The sequence below is a fragment of the Crocuta crocuta genome, unplaced genomic scaffold (genome assembly GCF_008692635.1).
Source record: "Crocuta crocuta isolate KB4526 unplaced genomic scaffold, BGI_CrCroc_1.0 scaffold323, whole genome shotgun sequence".
NCBI classification, from domain to species: Eukaryota; Metazoa; Chordata; class Mammalia; order Carnivora; family Hyaenidae; genus Crocuta; species Crocuta crocuta.
Window position 1 is genome coordinate 2,428,122 of NW_027536465.1, and position 19,245 is coordinate 2,447,366.

At 39.4% G+C, this 19,245-nt stretch overlaps 1 protein-coding gene across 1 annotated transcript in view; it reads left to right on the forward strand.

The window, feature by feature from the left end:
• The window catches only part of LOC144218892 (membrane-spanning 4-domains subfamily A member 5-like), a 17,806-nt gene extending 3,112 nt beyond the window's left edge, over positions 1-14,694 (forward strand). Inside the window, exons 3-5 of the mRNA XM_077748875.1 lie at positions 1,248-1,304; positions 2,502-2,654; positions 14,548-14,694. Of these exons, the coding sequence (XP_077605001.1) occupies positions 1,248-1,304; positions 2,502-2,654; positions 14,548-14,649 (312 nt within the window). The 3' untranslated portion in view covers positions 14,650-14,694. The remainder of the gene's footprint in view (positions 1-1,247; positions 1,305-2,501; positions 2,655-14,547) is intronic.
• The last annotated feature ends 4,551 nt before the right edge of the window (positions 14,695-19,245 follow it).

Here is a 19,245-nt window from a genome sequence, read left to right on the forward strand (position 1 = left end):
CGGGGGGGGGGGGGGGGGGCAATAAGCAAACAAAAATAATAATACATGGGCGCTTCCTTCAAAGGACTCTCAGTTTACCATGAAAGCAAACATGTCAACAGGTCATTTCAGGGTACTATGACTAATAATACCACAGAGGTGTAGAAAGTGCTCACGAAAGTGGAGATGAAAGATCAGTGGACTCTTTAGAGAAGTAAAGAAACAGGGAAGGCTTCTCAGATGTATCTTTGAGCTGCACAGAGAAATTTATTTAATCCAATTTCATAACATTCGATAAATATTATTTTTGGACCTTGTATAGTGCCAGAGAATAGACAGTGTGTGGGAATTCATAGAAAAAGCAGTTCTCAGTCTCAGAGTCTCCCAAGTAGAGAGTCAGATAATTGCCATATGGTGTGATGAGTGATAACAGACACTCAAGCTGTCTCTAGAGGAAGGGCGCCCACAGCAAGGAGGGGAGGTTGCCCAGGGATACTTCCAGCTTGAGGGAGTTTTAAAGGACCAGTGGTTAATCAGGGGGAGGGCACACACAGAGGAAGGGAGTGGGGAATGGTTGGGTGTTAGGGGTAGGGATACCTTGCTGCATGCCAAAGGCGAACCATGAGGAAAAGGCTCAAGGTATGGGAGAATGCTTTCTACTCTGAGACCTGTAAGAGTTCAGCACAGAGAGTGAGGGTAAGAGATGAGGCTGAAGAAATATCAGGCAGTGGGACAAGGAACTTAAGAACGGGTGTGCTGTCATCCCATCTGAAGTTTCTACTAGGCAATGATGCTACCACATATGATTTACCTCCATGAAAATCCTGGGGATTTTTTTTCAGAATGCTCAGTCTATTAGCTGAGGGAACACACTGGTTTGCAAGTGGGCATGAAGGATGTTTCTTAAAAGGATGACAGAATCTGATCTTATTGGCTGTGAACTGATTTGACACCAGTGTGTCATGATACCAAAGCTGAGTACACAACAGCTATAAAAGGAAGATGGATGAGAAAACCAAAGCCCAGCAAAATTAAAAAAAAAACTCATGTTCAAATAGATAGTTAAGACTAAAGCTAATTTCTAGTTCAGTATTTTGTCCACTAATTATTTGTGGACAATCATCTGAGGCATCTCATCCTGCTAGCTGCTTTGAGGATTGTATGAATTAGGAAGGCATATACAACAAACACTTTGAGGTCTATTCTCTGAGACCTCTTGAGCATCAGCTAAACAAGCCCACCACTAAGATATTTATTCTTTTTAATAGTTCATTAATTCTGGAGCCTTCCTAGTTGCACTGGAAAGAAAAACCACAGCAAGTCTGGTGAGTTAGATTTCTCCTTTCCTAAAAATGTATAACATTGAAATAATTAAGTCTAGGCTTGAAAATGAATTTGGAGAATCATTAAACCACAATAATTCCACAAACTGTCAAGTGCTGATACCAATCAATGGCTTTTGGGGTTTTATTTTGTCCAGAGAATCATAAAACACTACTGCCAGTAGAGTTTTCTTTTTCTTTTTTAAAAATTTTTAGTGTTAATTTTTTTGAGAGAGAGAGACATAGAGTCCAAGTGGGGGAAGGACAGAAAGAGAGGGGAACACAGAATCTGAAGCAGGCTCCAGGCTCTGAGCTGTCAGCACAGAGCCCAACGCAGGGCTTAAACCCACAAACTGCAAGATCATTACCTGAGCTGAAGTTGGACACCTACCTAACCAAGCCACCCAGGTGCCCCTGGTGCCAGAAGAGTTTTCTAGGTCATCCAGTTTCTTATTTATGAAAACACTGAAACATAGAATAAATGCCCAAAATAGTAAAATGGGCCGCAGTATTCCAGTGACACACTCATTCATTCTTTTTGTAAGTATTTTTGGTGCCACCTCCTGCCAGACATTTCAACAGGCACTCATTTATTAATTCACATGACAGGCATATCGTGAAGACAACCTAATTAAACCTTTATAAGCAGAAGTTCAAAATAAATAATACAGTGTTAATGAGTGCAAGATTTTAACTTACAGATAAATTAGGAGTAGAATATTTTTACTTTTCTCAAAGAATAAAAAATGTGAGACATTAATTAACAAGCCAATAAATTATTTCCAGCCCAGGATGTCCCCTGTAGGTTTGAAGTTGTAGGAAGAACTAAAAATTGCAAAGAAATACAATGTTTTGTAGAGTCATGAAACAAAAATGTAACTAGGTCATGACTTTAACCAGAGCACCAAAATGCAATACAATGAGACAACACCTAAGTACCTCTTTTGTTCGGTGTGCACCCCTTTCCCAACTAAATGGGAGTTAACTTGGGTGCAGATCATGGAAGACAGAAGGACTATTCAAAGCTCACTGGATCCCATTATTCAGGCTGAGAGCCTGAAGCCCAAAGGAATGAAGCATCTCACATATGATCACACAGCTGCTTAGTGGCATTGCAAGACTGTGACTAACACCCTCTCTTGAGTCTCCCCATCAGTGCTTTGTCTATAGCCGGCGTGTTATGTTCTTCATCTCTTTCAGGTGAAGATGACCCAAGTAATGAATTCTCTTAGTGCCTTGGCAGCAACAGCTGGAATCATTCTCATCACCTTTGGTCTCATTCTAGATCAAAACTACTTTTGTGGCTATGTTAACACAAATAGTCAGTGTCAGGCCATTACTACCCTATTCATTGTAAGTATGCTGCATTTTTACAGTAAGGGATAATGGGGGTAATCATAAAGATGTATTAGTACCCCATCAGCAAAATCTAAATAACATTATAGACACAAGTGTTTTATTTACAAACATTTACAGAAAAAATAGTATCTTATAGGTATACCAGGCATTGTGGAATAGAAAAATAAACACATTACGACCCCCACCTTTAAGATTTCACAGATAAGTAGAGAAGGTAAAGCATATGCCAATGAGTATAATATTAAAGATAGAGTGTTATAAGAAGAAAAGGGAAGAATGGTGGTATTCATAGCCCTAGATGTACATTAGAATCATGAGTGGAAGGTCTTCATGGTTTTGGTTTTGGCTTTAATAGTTAGACTGGACTTCTGATAAAACACGGTATATATTGAAAATAGGCATTTATTTCTGATCTTTCCAAAACACCACTAATATTAGTTTAGGGGAACGTAAAATATGTAAATCTACAGGGAAAGAGAAAACAGTCAACAAGACCCTTCAAAATTTTCAGAGAAAGCTGGAAAATAATCACCTAAGGAAAAGGGAGTCCTTACAGGAGTAAAATATGGTGGGGCGCCTGGATGACTCAGTCAGCTAAGGATCAGACTTCAGCTCAGGTCATGATCTGGCAGCTCATGAGTTGAAGCCCCATGTTGGGCTCTGTGCTGACAGCTCAGAGCCTGAAGCATATTTCAGATTCATCTTCTTCTCTCTGCCCCTCCCCTGCCCACACTCTGTCTCTCTCTCTGAAAAACAAAATAAAAACATTTAAAAAAAGTAAAGTGTGGATGTTGCAAAAGCAGACATCCTTCCTCATCTTTCTCCTGTGCTTAGAAGGAAAGCATGCAGTTTTTCACCATTAGGTATGATGTTGGCTGAGGGTTTCTTATATGGACTTTGTCAGATTGAATACGTTTTTTCCTCTTCCTAGTTTGTTGTGTGTTGAATTTAGTGAAATGCTTTTTCTTGATCTATTGAGACAATCATGTGGACTTTGTCCTTTATTCTATTATTATGCTGTATTGCATTGATTGACTTTTTTGTCTTAAACCTTACATTTCTGGGATAAATCCCACTCAGTCATGGTGTATAATCCTTTATAAATGTTATCAGATTCAGTTTTCTAGTACCTTGGTAAAGATTTTTGCATCTGTATTTATAAGAGATATTGGCCTATAGTCAATATAGGCCTTTCCTTGTGATGTCTTTGTGTTCTGTGTCTGGTTAATATTGGCATTATAGAATTAGTTGGAAAATATTCCTTTCTCTTATACTTTTTGGTAAATTTTGTGGAAAATGATATCAGATTTTCTGCAAACATTTGGAAGACTCACTGGCGAAGTCTCTTGGGTCTGGGCTTTTATTTGTGGGAAGTTTTTAAAATTGCTGTCAGTATATTTAGATTTTCTATTTCCTCTTGGGTCAGTTTCAGGAGTTTGTTCCTTAGTGTCAGTCTGAGTGAATGAAGGAACATGACAATACTAATATTCAAGGAAGGCTGCCATGGTAGTACTGTGTATGTAGGGTTGTCTACCAATAATCTAAAACCTTGAACTAGCACAGAGGATATAAAACAGCCAAGATGATAAGCCCATCACCATCAATGGCATCTGTCATTTTGAAGGAGGTGTACTTTTCTTCTGGTCATCTTGAGTGTAGGATGCAGTCTAGTTCCTAATTCTGAGGCGCACAGGGCTACCTGTGCATTAACTGTCCTAATCATTTTTTAAAATGTTTTATTTATTTCTGAAGGAGAGAGAGACAGCATGAACAGGGGAGGGTCAGAGAGAGAGGGAAATACAGAATCCGAAACAGACTCCACGCTCTGAGCTAGCTGTCAGCACAGAGCCCAACACAGGGCTCAAACCCATGAACGGTGAGATCATGACCTGAGCCGAAGTCGGATGCTTAACCGACTGAGCCACCCAGGCACCCCAGCTGTCCTAATCTTTTAGATAATTTGCTTCTGTAAAGTTTCTAGAGGACTATAGTGTGGTATCTGTAATAAATGTGGTAGTGGTGGTGGTGGTGGTGGAGGTTTTCATAAGATTGCATGCAAAAAAGACTCAAGTGTACTCTTTCCCTGGTGGTATTTCCAAAATAACCAATCCCTTACCTAAGGTGACACAAAAATGATTAGCTGGCTGGCGATGGAAGTAGTCCACATTTGTTGCGGGGGGGAGGGGGGCAGGGGATAACAAATTTATTATATAATCAGAGTTATCAGAAAAGAAGTCATATGATTCACTGAGATATAACACAGAATCAATTTCTAAGGATTTCGTCAATGATTACCAGGAAGCTATGAGGATACCAGACGATATCAGGGATAGCGAGGGCCTTGGGAAATCTACCCATCTGCTGATACAAGAGATCAGCAGCCTCCAACAGGTGGAATATATGAAGAAGAGTTTCTCCTACAACCAATTTCCTACACATAGACAAGACTGGAAAAGGTCTTGTCAAGATTTTACACAGCAAGATTCTTTTAAAATCTTTTACAAGATTTTACTGAGCAATCCAAGATAATTGGTCCTAGAATGGGTGCTGGTCAAAAAGACCTTTTCTCATTAGTCTTGGTGGCTGAATAAGGAGACAGAATTTTAAATCTATAATAATTCCTTCCCTAAGATTTATTCTTTTTTTTTTTTTAATGTTTATTTTTGAGAGAGAGAGACACATAAAAGTGCGAGTAAGGAGGGGCAGAGAGAATGGGAGACAGAATCCAAAGCAGGCTCCAGGCTCTGAGCTGTCAGCACAGAGCCTGACTCAGGGCTCAAACTTACGAACTGTGAGATCATGACCTGAGCTTACGAACTGTGAGATCATGACCTGAGCTGAAGTCAGACGCTTAGCCAACTGAGCCACCCCATGATTTATTCTTATAGATACACGAAAATATAGACAAAAGGCAGATGGGCAAATAGGATGGTTAGTGGCAAAGCTTTGGCAGACCATCTTTTTCCTCCCCATGCCCTCCCCCACCAAGGAAAAAGTAAACAAGAATAAATGTGAAGAGATAATGAAAAAGTCCTGGGAGACCTGATTTCTAGGACAAATAAACGCTATTCAGTAAATAAGTGCCAGACGCCCCTCACCAACATGGACGTGCAAACCCTGGACAGGGTTGCTCAAACAGATTCAGTGGAAGAGGTACTAAATGAGCCAAAGGATCAGAACCAAAATGGTGAGAGGTCTGCCTAGACCTCTCTTGGGGTCTCTGTGACTGTCTGGCACCTTCAACGACTACCAGGAAAGTCAAGGACAGTTAAAGGCTGAATGTATTAAATTTGCTAATCCAAGGAGAGCATAGGGTCTCCAACATAATAGGGGGAAACAGAAAAGGGCATTTTTAGGATTTCATCAGCTGGAGTAGTCACAAGGTAACTTTAGGGGATAGTAACAGTAGTCTGGAAAGGATCTGGTTGGATATGCAAATGAGAATAGTTCCAGGGACAGTCAGTGGTCTGATTTTTGGAAAACATTAATTCACACGGAATTACCACTAAAACATTTCTCTGTGGTCTTACCCTGAACATAAGGCTCTGAGGAACCTAATGTTAAAACCCTGAACTTAGATATTTGGTCTTGCATATCATGCTTTGGTGCAGTTTATCAATTTGCTGGGTTGAAGTACAGTTATTTTTCAATCATGGTTTCTTTTCATGATCAATTCTCAGTAATCTTAACCAAAACTAAAGACTATGAAAATTACCACAAGGAAAAAGTAGAAGCCACTGGACTAGCAGTTAACTTCTCAAAAGCAACAATAAAAGCCAAAGACTGAACAATAGCTTCAGTGTTCTGAAACAAACAAACAAACAAACAAACAAAATACCAACCAATAGCGAACCATTTATGGCACATTAAAACATCTTACAAAAATGAAGTGAAATAAAGTCTCTTCAGAGATACAAAAATCAAGCTTCCCTTCTGCAGAGCGTCATGAAAGGAATAATGAAGAATGAACTCCAAGTACAAAGAAAATAATAGCACAAGGAGACACAAAAAGGAAGGAAAAACAAAGAATGTGATAAACATGTGGGCAAATATGAGTGAAGGCTACTGGTGTAATATAGCAATCATAATAAACAGTGAGAGTAAAAATAAAGTATTTAAAATACCAGACAAAATGAACACGTAAGTATAGAAAGGGGCAAACCATGGTTTTGTTATTTGTGTTTGCTAAGGGCCTGAGTTCTCCCTGAGAAGAGGGAGAAGGTTTGAAGAACTTTAGATTCTGATATGTTTTAAAACTTAATGGTGTCATCAAAAGTAAAAAACTAGAGCTAACAGATGTAGTCTGTCTACTACACCACCAATCAACAGAATACCCATTTTTGTAACACATACTAACCAAACCAAACCAAAATGACTATATATTGGTAAATATGACAATTCCAAATTAAAAACAAAGGCTGAAGTCACAGTGTATGTCCTATGCAATAAAACCATAAACAATGACTTAAAATAATTTCAAAAGCCCCTATGTGGTTGGATATTAAGAAGTGTGCTTCAAAGGAATTACCAGATCAGAGAAAAAATTGTAATAAAAACCCAAACATGTTCTGAAATGAAAGCTCAAAAATTTGAGGGCAGAAGTTAGAGGAATACTTTAAGGCAATTTGTAGCTTAGAAATACAGATAGTAAATTATGTAACTTTGAAAAACAATGGTCCAAACATTAATCTCAGTGATTAAAGGACAGAAAAGCTAGCCCAAAGAAAGAAGACTAAAGGAATTAATATATAATGACAAGAGCAGAAGTTAGTAAAAATGATGCATACAATAGAATGGAGTAAAATAGCCAATGATTGGTTTACAGAAAATACTCATAAAATATACACACCCTTTTTTATGATGGTTACGACAGAGTAATTTATATCAGAGCATTCCTCTAGTGAAAACCACTTTTATCAAAGGCTTATTAAAATTTCAAAAAATGTCCAGCTGTTGCAATACACATGAAAGATACCATGGCAGCCAGGATTTGAAGTGCAAGGATCGTGTAAGAATTGGACACATTGAAGTAAACCCAAAATTCTCCATCACTTTCCTCCACAAGTTACTTGCTGACTCCTACCATGTGTAGGAGGCAAAGCTCAAAAGCCAAGCTGATAGGAAGCTAAGAAGCTAAAAGGCCTAGAAACGATCTCAGCAGTCTTGCAGTGCTGGGAACACACACAAATAGTTCAGAGTTAGCAGTGGTGGAGTCTGATAAACCCACCACCACCCCGCCCCAAAGTTCACGTCTGAAGAAAGACTACACCCTAGAACTAAGGATATAGGAAACAGATCAGCCATCACAAAACTGAAATTCATCCTTTAATTATCCTGATCAAAGTAACCTTCCCCTAATCTGTCTGATGGAAGAAAATTACATCATCTCCAGAGGAAGACAACATAATTTAGAATTTGTCCCAGTTTTTGTATACTACATTTAAGCTTGGGTGGCTTAGTCGGTTAAGCGTCCGACTTTCACTTAGGTCATGATCTCGCGGTTCGTGGGTTCGAGCCCCGCGTCGGGCTCTGTGCTGACTGCCAGCTCAGAGCCTGGAGCCTATTTCAGAGTCTGTGTCTCCCTCTCTCTCTGACCCTCCCCTGCTCACGCTGTCTCTCTCTCTCCTAGAAATAAATTTAAAAAATATATTTAAAAATTTTTTTTTAAAAAGTATAAACAAAACAAAGCAGAAAGAACCACTCATGCCAGAAGATAGGGCTGAACATCTGAAAAACAAAAACAAAACAAAATAATCAATGTTAGAAACCACGCAGAGGTGACCCAATGGTAGGGTCATGAAAATGAACATGGCTATTATGTTCAAGAAAGAACAAACTGGAGAATCTTGCAGGCAAATTGACAACTATTAGAAAAAAGCCATTAGAATTTGTGGAACTGGAAAGTATGGTAAGGAAACTAAGCACTCCACAGATGGGGTCAACAGCCTATCAGACACATCAGAAGCACCCAGGAAGAGAATCGGTATACAATACAAAGACTAATGCCTGAAGAGAAGAAAATGATATGAAATATCATTGTCCTTTAGAACATAAAGTGCCTTACATATAACTGAGGAACCAAAAGACAAGAAAGTGAAAATGCAGCGCAAGCCAATACTTGCAGAGAGAATTGCTAATGATTTTCTAAAAGGGATGAAGACAAGACAGGAATTAAAAAATAAAGGAAAACACAAAGAAAACTACGTAAGCACACAACACTTAAATTGCTGGCAAGGGGAGGGGGAAAGGGATAAAGAGCAAAACCTAAAAGAAAGCTGGGGGTGGGGTGGAGGTGAATACACCCCATTCAAAGGAATAAAGGTAAACTTCCAACTGACTTTTCACTCGGAGGGCTCATCGAGGCCAAAGGACAGTGGAATGATATTTTAAAGTGCTGAGATAAAATAACGCCTGGAATTCTATGTCCAGTGAAAATGTTCTTTAAAAGTAAAGTTGAAATAAAGATATCAGACCAGTACAAACTGAAAACAATTGGCATTGGCAAATTAGCCCTGAAGAATATTGAATCAGTAATCAAAAACCTCCCAAAAGAGAAAAATACAGGACCAGATGGCTTCACTGGCGAATTCTACCAAACATTTTTTTTTAAATTTTTTTTAATGTTTTATTTATTTCTAGGAGAGAGAGAGAGAGACAGCGTAAGCAGGGGAGGGTCAGAGAGAGAGGGAGTCACAGACTGAAACAGGCTCCAGGCTCTGAGCTGGCAGTCAGCACAGAGCCCGACGTGGGGCTCGAACCCACGAACCGCGAGATCATGACCTAAGCGAAAGTCGGACGCTTAACCGACTAAGCCACCCAGGCGCCCTCTACCAAACATTTTTAAAGAAGAATGAATATCAATCCTTCTTAAACTCTGCTAAAAAGAAGAAGTGTCCAAATTCATTTTATAAGCCCAGGAATACCCACACCAAAAGCAGACAAGTACACTACAAGAAAGTTCCCAGCCAATATTCCTGATGAATATAGACGTAAAAATCCTCAACACATTATTAGCAAACTGAATTCAATAGTATATTAAAAGTCTCATACACTATCATCAAGTGGTATTTATTCCATGGTCACAAGGTTCAACATACACAAATCAGTCAATATGACAGACCACAATAACATAATGAAGAGTGAAAATCATATGACCATCTCAATAGATGGAAAAAAGACTTTGACAAAATTCAACATGAAAAATTTAAATTTAATTTAAATTCTCAATACACTGAGATAAAGAAACGTATCTCAACATAATAAAGGCCATATATGACAAGCCCACAGGAACCCGACAAGGATGCCTACTCTTAACACTTCTATTCAATGAAGTACAAGAAATCCTAGCCAGAGCAACTGTGGGGAAAAAAGGGGGAAAAAAAATGAAAAGAAAAGAAGGGGAGTGGAGGGGAGGGAAGAGAAGGGAAAGGAAAAGAAGAGAAAGCACCCAAATCAGAAAGGAAGAAGTAAAAATGTGTTTGCAGATGACATATTTTTCATAGACCCTAAAGACTCCGCCAAAAAAGTATTAGAACTAATAAAATGAATTCAGTAAGACTGCAAGATCCAAATAGTATATAAAGATCAGCTGCTTCTATATACTAATAAAGATCTATGAGAAGGAAATTAAGAAATCTCATCTGCAATTGCATCAAAAAAGATAAAGTACCTAGGAATAATTTAATCAAGGAGGTAAAAGATCTTGACGACATTGATGAAAGACACTGAAGGCACAAATAAATGGGAAGATATCCCCTGTTCATGGTTTGGAAGGGTTAATATTGTTAAAATGTCCATACTACCCAAAGCAATCTGCAGATTCAATGCAGTCCCCACTAAAATGTCAATGACATTTTTCTCAGAAATAAAAACTAATTCTAAAATTTGTACAGAACCACAAAAGAGCCCAAATAGCAATCTTGAGAAAGGAAAACAAAGCGGAAGGCATCACATTTCTTGATTTCAAATGTACTACAAAGCTGTAATTATCAAACATGGTAAGGTAGACAAACAGGCACACAGGCCAGTGGAATGAATAGAGTCCAGAAATAGACGTATGTGTATACGATCAATTAATTTACACAAAGGAGCCAAGAATATATGATGGGGAAAGGACAATGTCTCCAAAAAATGATTATTAGGAAAGTTACACAGCCACACACAAAGAAATGTAACTTTGTACCACTATCTAATAATGTAGATAATGTAAGATAATGTAAACCACTATCTTACACCATACATAAAAATCAACTCAAAACAGATTAAAGACTTGAATATTAAGACCTAAAACCATAAAACTCCCAGAAGAAAACATAGGTAGTAAACTCTCTGATAGCAGCCTTGACAATGTTGGTGGATTTGATACCCTAAGCAAAAGCACTAAAAGCAAAATAAACAAGTGGGGTGCATCAAAATAAAAAGTTTCTGCAGAGCAAAGGAAACCATCAATAAAATGAAAATGCAGTCTATGGAATAGAAGAAAATATTTACAAGTCATAGATCTAATAAGGGGCCAATATGCAAAATATATAAAGAGATTGTACAACCCAATAGCAAAAAAAAAAAAAAGAAAGAAAACATTAAAATATGGGCAGAGGATCTGAATAGACGTTTTTCTTTTTTTTTCTTTTTTAAATAGTTTATTATCAAGTTGGCTTCCATATAACACCCAGTGCTCATCCCCAGGACACCTTCCTCCATGCCCAGCACCCCCTTCCCCTCTCCTCCACCCCATCAGCCCTCGGTTTGTCCTTGGCATTCTAGAGTCTCTCATGGTTTGCCTCCCTCCCTCTCCCCCACTATTTTTCCCCTTCTCCTCCCCCATGGTCCTCCGTTAAGTTCTTCCTAATCCTCCTATACGTGCAAATATATGGTATCTGTCCTTCTCTGCCTGACTCATTTCACTCAGCGTAACACCCTCAAGGTCCACCCATGNCTTGCAGAAGCATTTAATCTTGATGAAGACCCAATAGTTCATTTTTGCTCTTGATTCCCTTGCCTTTGGGGATATGTCAAGTAAGAAATTGCTGCGGTTGAGGTCAAGGAGGTTGTTTCCTGCTTTCTCCTCTAGGGGTTTGATGGTTTCCTGCCTCACATTCAGGTCCTTTATCCATTTTGAGTTGATTTTTGTGCATGGTGTGAGAAAATGATCTAGTTTCATTCTTCTGCATGTTGCTGTCCAGTTCTCCCAGCACCATCTGTTAAAGAGGCTGTCTTTTTTCCATTGGATACTCTTTCCTGCTTTGTCAAAGATTAGTTGGCTGTACATTTTTGGGTCCAATTCTGAGTTCTCTGTTCTATTCCATTCATCTAAGTGTCTATTTTTGTGCCAATACCATACTGTCTTGATGATGACAGCTTTGTAGTAGAGGCTAAAGTCTGGGATGGTGATGCCTCCCGTTTTGGTTTTCTTCTTCAATATTACTTTGGCTATTCGGGGTCTTTTGTGGTTCCATACAAATTTTAGGACAGACATTTTCTAAGGAAGATATACATATGGCCAACGAGTACATGAAAAGGTATTCAATATCATGAGTCATCAGGGAAATGCAAATCAAAACCACAATGAAATATCACCTCGCATCTGTTAGAAGGCTATTATCTAAAATGCATGAAATAACAAGAGTCAGTGAGGCTGTGGAGAAAAAGGACCCCTTTTGCACTGGTGGTGGGAATGTAAATTGGTGCAGCCACCATGGAAAACAATACAGAGGGTCCTCAAAAAATTAAAAATAAAACTACTATATGATCCAGTAAATCCACTTCTGAGTATGTATAAGAAGGAAAAGAAAACACTAACTCCAAAAGATATGAGCACCTTCATATTCACTGCAGCTTATTTACAATAGTCAAAACATGGAAACCAGCAAGATGTCCATCAACAGATATTTATGTGGTACACTTACAATGGGATAGATATTATTCAGTGATGAGAAAGAAGGAAATCCACCTATTTGTAACAACATGAATGGAATCTGAAGACATTATGCTAAGTGAAATCTCCATCCGACTTGATGGAGGAAGACAAATACTGTATGTTATCTCTTATGTGGGGAGTTTTGAAAGGGCAACTTCATGAAAATGGAGAGTGGAATGGTAGTCACCAGGCACTGTGAGGGAGAGAATTCGGACAGATGTCTGTCAAAGAGTTCAAACTTCAGCTAGAAGATGAATAAGCTCTGGAGGTCTAATGCACAGCAATGTCATTTCTGTTAACAATACGGTATTATATACTTTAATGTTGCAAAGAGATTAGATCTTAAATGTTCTCACCACAAAAAAATATATTGACAATTAGGTGACATGATGGAAGTATTAGCTAACCAGGCGGGGATCATACTGCAATATTTAAGTCTATCAATCAACATATCGTATACCCTAAACTTACACAGGGTTATGTACCAATTATAACTCAATTTTTTAAAAAAGTAAATGAAAAGGCAAGGCACAGAATGGGAGTTAATCTCCTCAATACATCTCTCTGACTGAAGACCCATATCCAGAAGATATTAAGCACTCCTGAAAATCAATAATAAAAAGACAAAAAAAAAAGAAGAAAAAGAGTAGGATTTGAACAAGCACTTCACAAAGAAAGACCTGCCAATGGCCAGTAAGCATGAAAAGATTTGCTCAACATTATTAGTTATGAGAGAAATGCAAATTCAAAACCCAATATTTGTATCACATCAGAATGACTTTAATTACAAGGACTGGCAAAACCAAATGTTGGCAGAAATGCAAAGCAAATAGAAATCTTATACATTTTTGGTGGGAATGTAAAATGATCGAACCACATTGGAAAACTATCTGGTAGTTTTTATCAAAATTAATCAGGCCTATTTTATGTCTCAACAATATATATAAGAATATTTATAGAAAACCTATTCTAATAGTAAAAACCAGAAACAGTTCAAATGTCTATCAACAACAGAGTGGCTAAAGAAACTGATTATTCAAACAACAGGATGCTACTGAGAAACAAAAAAGAGGGGTGCCTGGGGTGCCTGGGTGGCTCTGTCGGTTAAGTGTCCGACTACAGCTCAGGTCATGATCTCACGGCTCATGGGTTCAAGCCCCGCTTTGGACTGACAGCTCAGAACCTGGAGCCTGCTTCAGATTCTATCTCCATCTCTCTCTACCCCTCCCCTGCTCATGCACTCTCTCTCTAATATAAATAAACATTAAAAATAAATAAATAAATAAAATAAAAACCATGTGACTCTAAAATAAACAAGGTTTTCAACATATCCTCAAAACATGTAGACAGACTTGCAGAACAGAATGTCAGCCCTATGATCTTCACAAACTTTCACTGGCACAACACCTGTGTGTCCCGCCTCTGGGCTCCTAACAAAGTGTATATCCTGTTCATGCTCTTTGATGCCAAGATACAAAGCGTTTTAAAGGTCTCTGGCAGTTATAAAAAGAACAGAAGATGGTACTATTAGCCCATGCTTTGTTCTATACGCCTTTTTCTACATGTTCCTCTTTTTTCTGGGTCTGTAGGGTTTCTCCCCTCTACTTTCTTTCTTTTTCTATTTTTGCTTCTATTTTTTTCCTATTTCTTAATCTGTCTCCTTCAACAGACCGCTTTTTTGACATCATTTTTTTGGGTACCTGTATATATTTATGAAATAGAGCATTTCCTGCATATAATACAGAACATATATTGTTTTGTATGACTTTCTCTAAGAAAATAATAGGCTGTCCTGTGCTGTGTTAAAATAGCTGTATATTCTCATGATCTTCCCCTAATTAACTTCATAAGCATCAGATCCACTCGAGACATGTGGGAGGGCTTTTTTGACCTGGACATTTCTACCTGTCATCAGAATAATCATTATTGTGCTAATACTATGATTCTTTTTTTTTCTTTCTTCTGTTCTAGGGAATTTTGATTATGTTGATGGCCTTCAGCATTATTGAATTATTCATCTCTCTGTCTTTCTCAATTCTGAGGAGTTGCTTTTATTGTTGCAATTGTGACTAATGGGGCTGAAGCGCACTGTGGGAATAAAGATGTCTTATAATATCACCGAGAGTGAGTTCTGTTTGTGAGAAGCCAGATGGAAAATAGAATCTTTTTTATAATTTTTTAATGTTTTTTAAATTTATTTCTGAAAGACAGAGACCGTGTGAGCAGGGGAGGGTCAGAGAGAGACGGAGATACAAAATCTGAAGCAGCCTCCAGGCTCTGAGCTAGCTGTCAGCACAGAGCCCAATAGGGGGCTCGAACCCATGAACCGTGAGATCATGACCTGAGCAGAAGTTGGATGCTTAACTGACTGAGCCACCCAGGCACCCCAGGAACATACACTCTTAAGGCTGGCAACAGTCTGAAGCCAAAGGGGAATGACTTCTGAGGGTGGGCTCTGGGAACATTCTGGTGAATAAAACACATCCTGCTCTTTGCAATGCCATGTTCTCCTCTCCCCAAACCACACAGTCAACTTGCTGCCGCCCCTGGTTAGTCACCCATCCACTGAACTGAAGGCTAGCAATGTGGCATCACCACTGTACAAACAGAGAAATGAACCAAAGCCCACGGTGTGGAGTGACCGGGTCCACGATGTGTCCTGCTGACTTGTCCAAGAAACTCTACCTAGCGGCTCCTTCTCCATGGTTGTATAGGAAAATGAGTTGGCTGGAAGAATGGTTCGGCCCACACATTTGACAATGATACTGCAAGATCATCAATGCCAACCACTCATAATGGCCAGAAGGGTTAACAGTGAGGGTATATATTGGTAAAAGCCACTAGAGCGGTCCAGGCACTGTGCTGAGTGTTTTAAGTGTGTGACTCATCTAACCTCACAAAAAATCTAAGAGGTGACTGTTGCTGTTATATTCATTTCACGGGCAAGGGAGCTGAAGTCAAGAGAGGGTAAATAAAGTGGCCCTGGTGACAAGACTTGTAATGGCAGAGCCACGAGAGCAGCGGGTGGTCTAGCTCTTAATCCCTACAGCCCTGTACCAACGCCCCTTAAACTCTTGGTCTCAGGACCCCTTTACACTCTGAAAAACTGATTCAAGACTCAGTACACATTACACAGGTAATGGTTTCGTAACGTAACATTTTATTAACATAACATTTCTTTCAAAAGAAAACAGAAAATAAGTGTGGAGAATGGTACTGTTACATAGTTTTACAAATGGTCTTGGGTTTTTTTTTAGGTTGTTTAACATTCTTTTTATTTTTAGCTTTTTAAAGTATAGTTTATATACCAAAAAAAGCACACATTTAATGTATACATATTCCCTGATGCTGTTACCATAATCAAGGTACTCAGCATATTAATCACTTCCAAAAATTTCCTTGTGCCCTTTTGTGGGGTTTTTTGTTTGTTTGTTTGTTTGTTTTTGGCAAGAATACTTAATGTGAGGTCTATTCTCTTAACATATTTTAAAGTGTACAATTCTGTATTAGTCACTGAGTACTCTATTGTACAGCAGATCTCTAGAACTTACTCATCTTGCATAACAAAAACTTTGTACCCATTGAAAATCAAATGCCCATTTAACTTTACTGTACATTCAAATCAGCCGAGCAACTTTTATAAATGCCCCCCCCCATTAATGCACCACATACCACCCGATGGCAATCAAATAAGAACATGGTGAGAGCTGAGAATCAATAATTTGTACAGCTTTCCAGGTGATTCCAGTGCAGAGCTTCTCCCTAGCTTAACGGAAGGTAACTGGATTCTGGTAACTGCTTTTGCACTCAGTCTGATGTGATGGCTTGTGTTCTGTGGAGACGACCGCTCTGAACTTGTGGAAAGGGGAACTAAGGTCTTAGTATTATTCTGAAAGTTGTCTTGAGGTCACAGATACCCTCCAAGAGCCTCAAGGACGCCGGGAGATTCCCAGGCTGCACGCAGAGACGGCTGCCCTACACTGCATTTCCTTCCGCTGGCAGTACCTGCTAAGCGCTGGGGATCTTCCACCTGTCGGGACAGCCCTCCGAGGTAGGCACATCCAGCCTGCACTTCAAGCATGAGAACCGAAGCTCAAAGTGGTTGAGTTTTCTCAGACCACAAAAGAGAGGAGGATTTAGAACCATGATTTGAAGCAAGACGCCGAACTCCAAATCTCATTATCCCTTGCTGCTTTTGGCACGGAAAACGTTTAGCCTAGGCAAAGAAATCAACTACTGGGTTTTCGTTTCGGACGTAAGCTGGAAGGAGAAAGGCCTAGGCGTCCATGTGTGAGGGCAGGAGTCAGGGGAGTAAGATTCTGATGAGAAATAGTTTCTTTATTTAAAATATTTATTTCCAGTGGAGTCATGTTCTGATGAAAACTACCTGGCACCCAGGTAAGGTTGAGATATGTGGATATATGAGATCTATTTAAGGGTGGGAACGCCATCACCTAACGCTAAGGCCTTTTTAGTCAGATTTAGGTCTAAATGTTAGTTTTGCAATTTAAAGCTTAATGACTTGGACAAGTCATTTAACCTTTGTGAGCTTTAAATTCCTAGACTAAAATGCAACAATAATACCTACTGAACGGGGTTACCAGGAGCCTTAAATGAAATGTGAACTAATTTAACCAGAGCCTGGAACTTAAAACTCAGGTAGTAAATGGCAGGATTTCTTTTAAACTTATAATTGAGGGTTTCTTGCTTTCTAAACATCACATTTGGTCACTTATGTGGCTTGGGGCCAGTTTCCCTCATTTCCTGAATGTTCGTCTCCACAATTATAAAATGGAATCACTACTACAGGTGTTATGTGGACAGTGCTTGGCATATAAGTAGGTGCTCAACTAATGCTACCGCCTGTTAAAAATATAAAGCAGTTCCTCAGATCAGAAGGAAGACCTCACTTACTACAAAGCTCTTACCCACTGGAATTTACATTTTCCTTTAGCATCAATGATTTACAAATACAATACTGACATTTTCTAAGTCATAACCAAGATCTGTCTGCAGAAAGACCTTTAGTTTCGCCTCTGAGGAACCCTGCTTCTGCCTCGCCAATTCTCTGAAACCGAAACCCTCCAACACCAGATAATTCGAGGTCCCAATGTCTTGCTGAGCGGCGCCTTGTCTTGGGAAACGCACCATAGTATTACCCCCTGATGCTGGATAGCATTGTGATAATCATCTGGATGGGGACAAAGAACCAAAACCGAACCACCGCGTCTCAGCAATCAGAAAAACTGGCCCTGCTTTCAAGGGACATAGAGACCAACAACTGAGTAAGGCAGGGACAGAAATCATTGTGATATAGGACATAATTTTCATAGGAGAGGCAAAACGTCCCAAGGATTAAAAAAAAGAAAAAAAAAAGGTAGGCATGTTAGGAGGTAAGGGGGTAAAAGGAAGGCAAATGGAACTAAATTAAAGTTTAGTTAATAAACTTTTGTGTAGATTTTAAGAAAGATCATCATCAGGAAGCAAGAAAGCAGCCAGGTAAAGACAGGAGGTTTAATTCAGAGGGGGAGAGATTTTTAAAAGTGTAATAGAACTAATACCCTCAAATATTACAGAGAGAAAAAATATTATAGAGCAAAGGCTACTGACAAATCCAAACTGTGGCGGGGATGTCAAGACACTCGAGCACTGAAGATTAATCAATCCAAACCAGCAAAGGTAAAGTGAAAGTTTGTTTATATAGATTCAAATTCAAGTTTATTCAGGAGGGATCACACATAGAGCCACCTAACTGATGTCACTGGCCACCAAAGGCAGGGTAGCAAACACTCTGAGACAGACATGGGAAGAACAGGGCCTACACGAAAAAAGGATGTGAGATTCAGGTTGTGCAAGCCCAGTCCGAGCCTCACTGATTCCATACATGTGCCAAGCCCGGACCCTATTTCCATGCTCACTGAAATGAAGGTGGGCTCCAATGACCACCCGCCATCCTGGACTCCAAGCTCACAAACCTCCCCATCATCTATAACTCCGGTCTCGTGCAATTATCATCCCTGCCACCAACCATTCAAGCACTTCAGCAGATCCTCAGAGCCACAACCAGAATCTTAGATGGATGGTGGAGCCTATGTTTCCACTCCTCTTCTATGAAATGTATGAGAAGTGACTGCATGCCTTTCACTCGTGGACATTGATGACTGCAAGTCCTCTATTCAAATGGCAGCCTGTTCCACTGATGGACTCCTTCAATGGTGGGGAGTTGGCATTTGGTTTTATGTTGCACCCAGATCAGCCACTCCAGAACTACTACTACCCATTGGTTATGACTCTCTGATCCGAACCATCTTAAAGAGAAAGAAGAGAATCTGAAGGAGAAATAAAGAAGAGGGGAGGGAGGGAGGAGAGGAGAGAGAGGATTGGAGGGAGGGAGAGAAAGGGAGGGAGAGAGGAAGAGATGGAGGGAAAACAGGAATTAACCTCAGATTTGGCGGCAAAGCTGCCACATTTTGGCCCTTTTGATTAAGCAAAAAATTGACTAGTTATGGCCCTGAGTCCCTAATAACATAAAACAATGGAAAAGGAAATTAAAAAGCAAGAAGAAAAAATCCATCAGTATGAGCATAAAGGTTGTATATGGTGGAGGCATAAAATCTTCGGGCAAAAATTCCTTTTCCAAATGTTCATACTCTCCTGGCCACCGGCTTC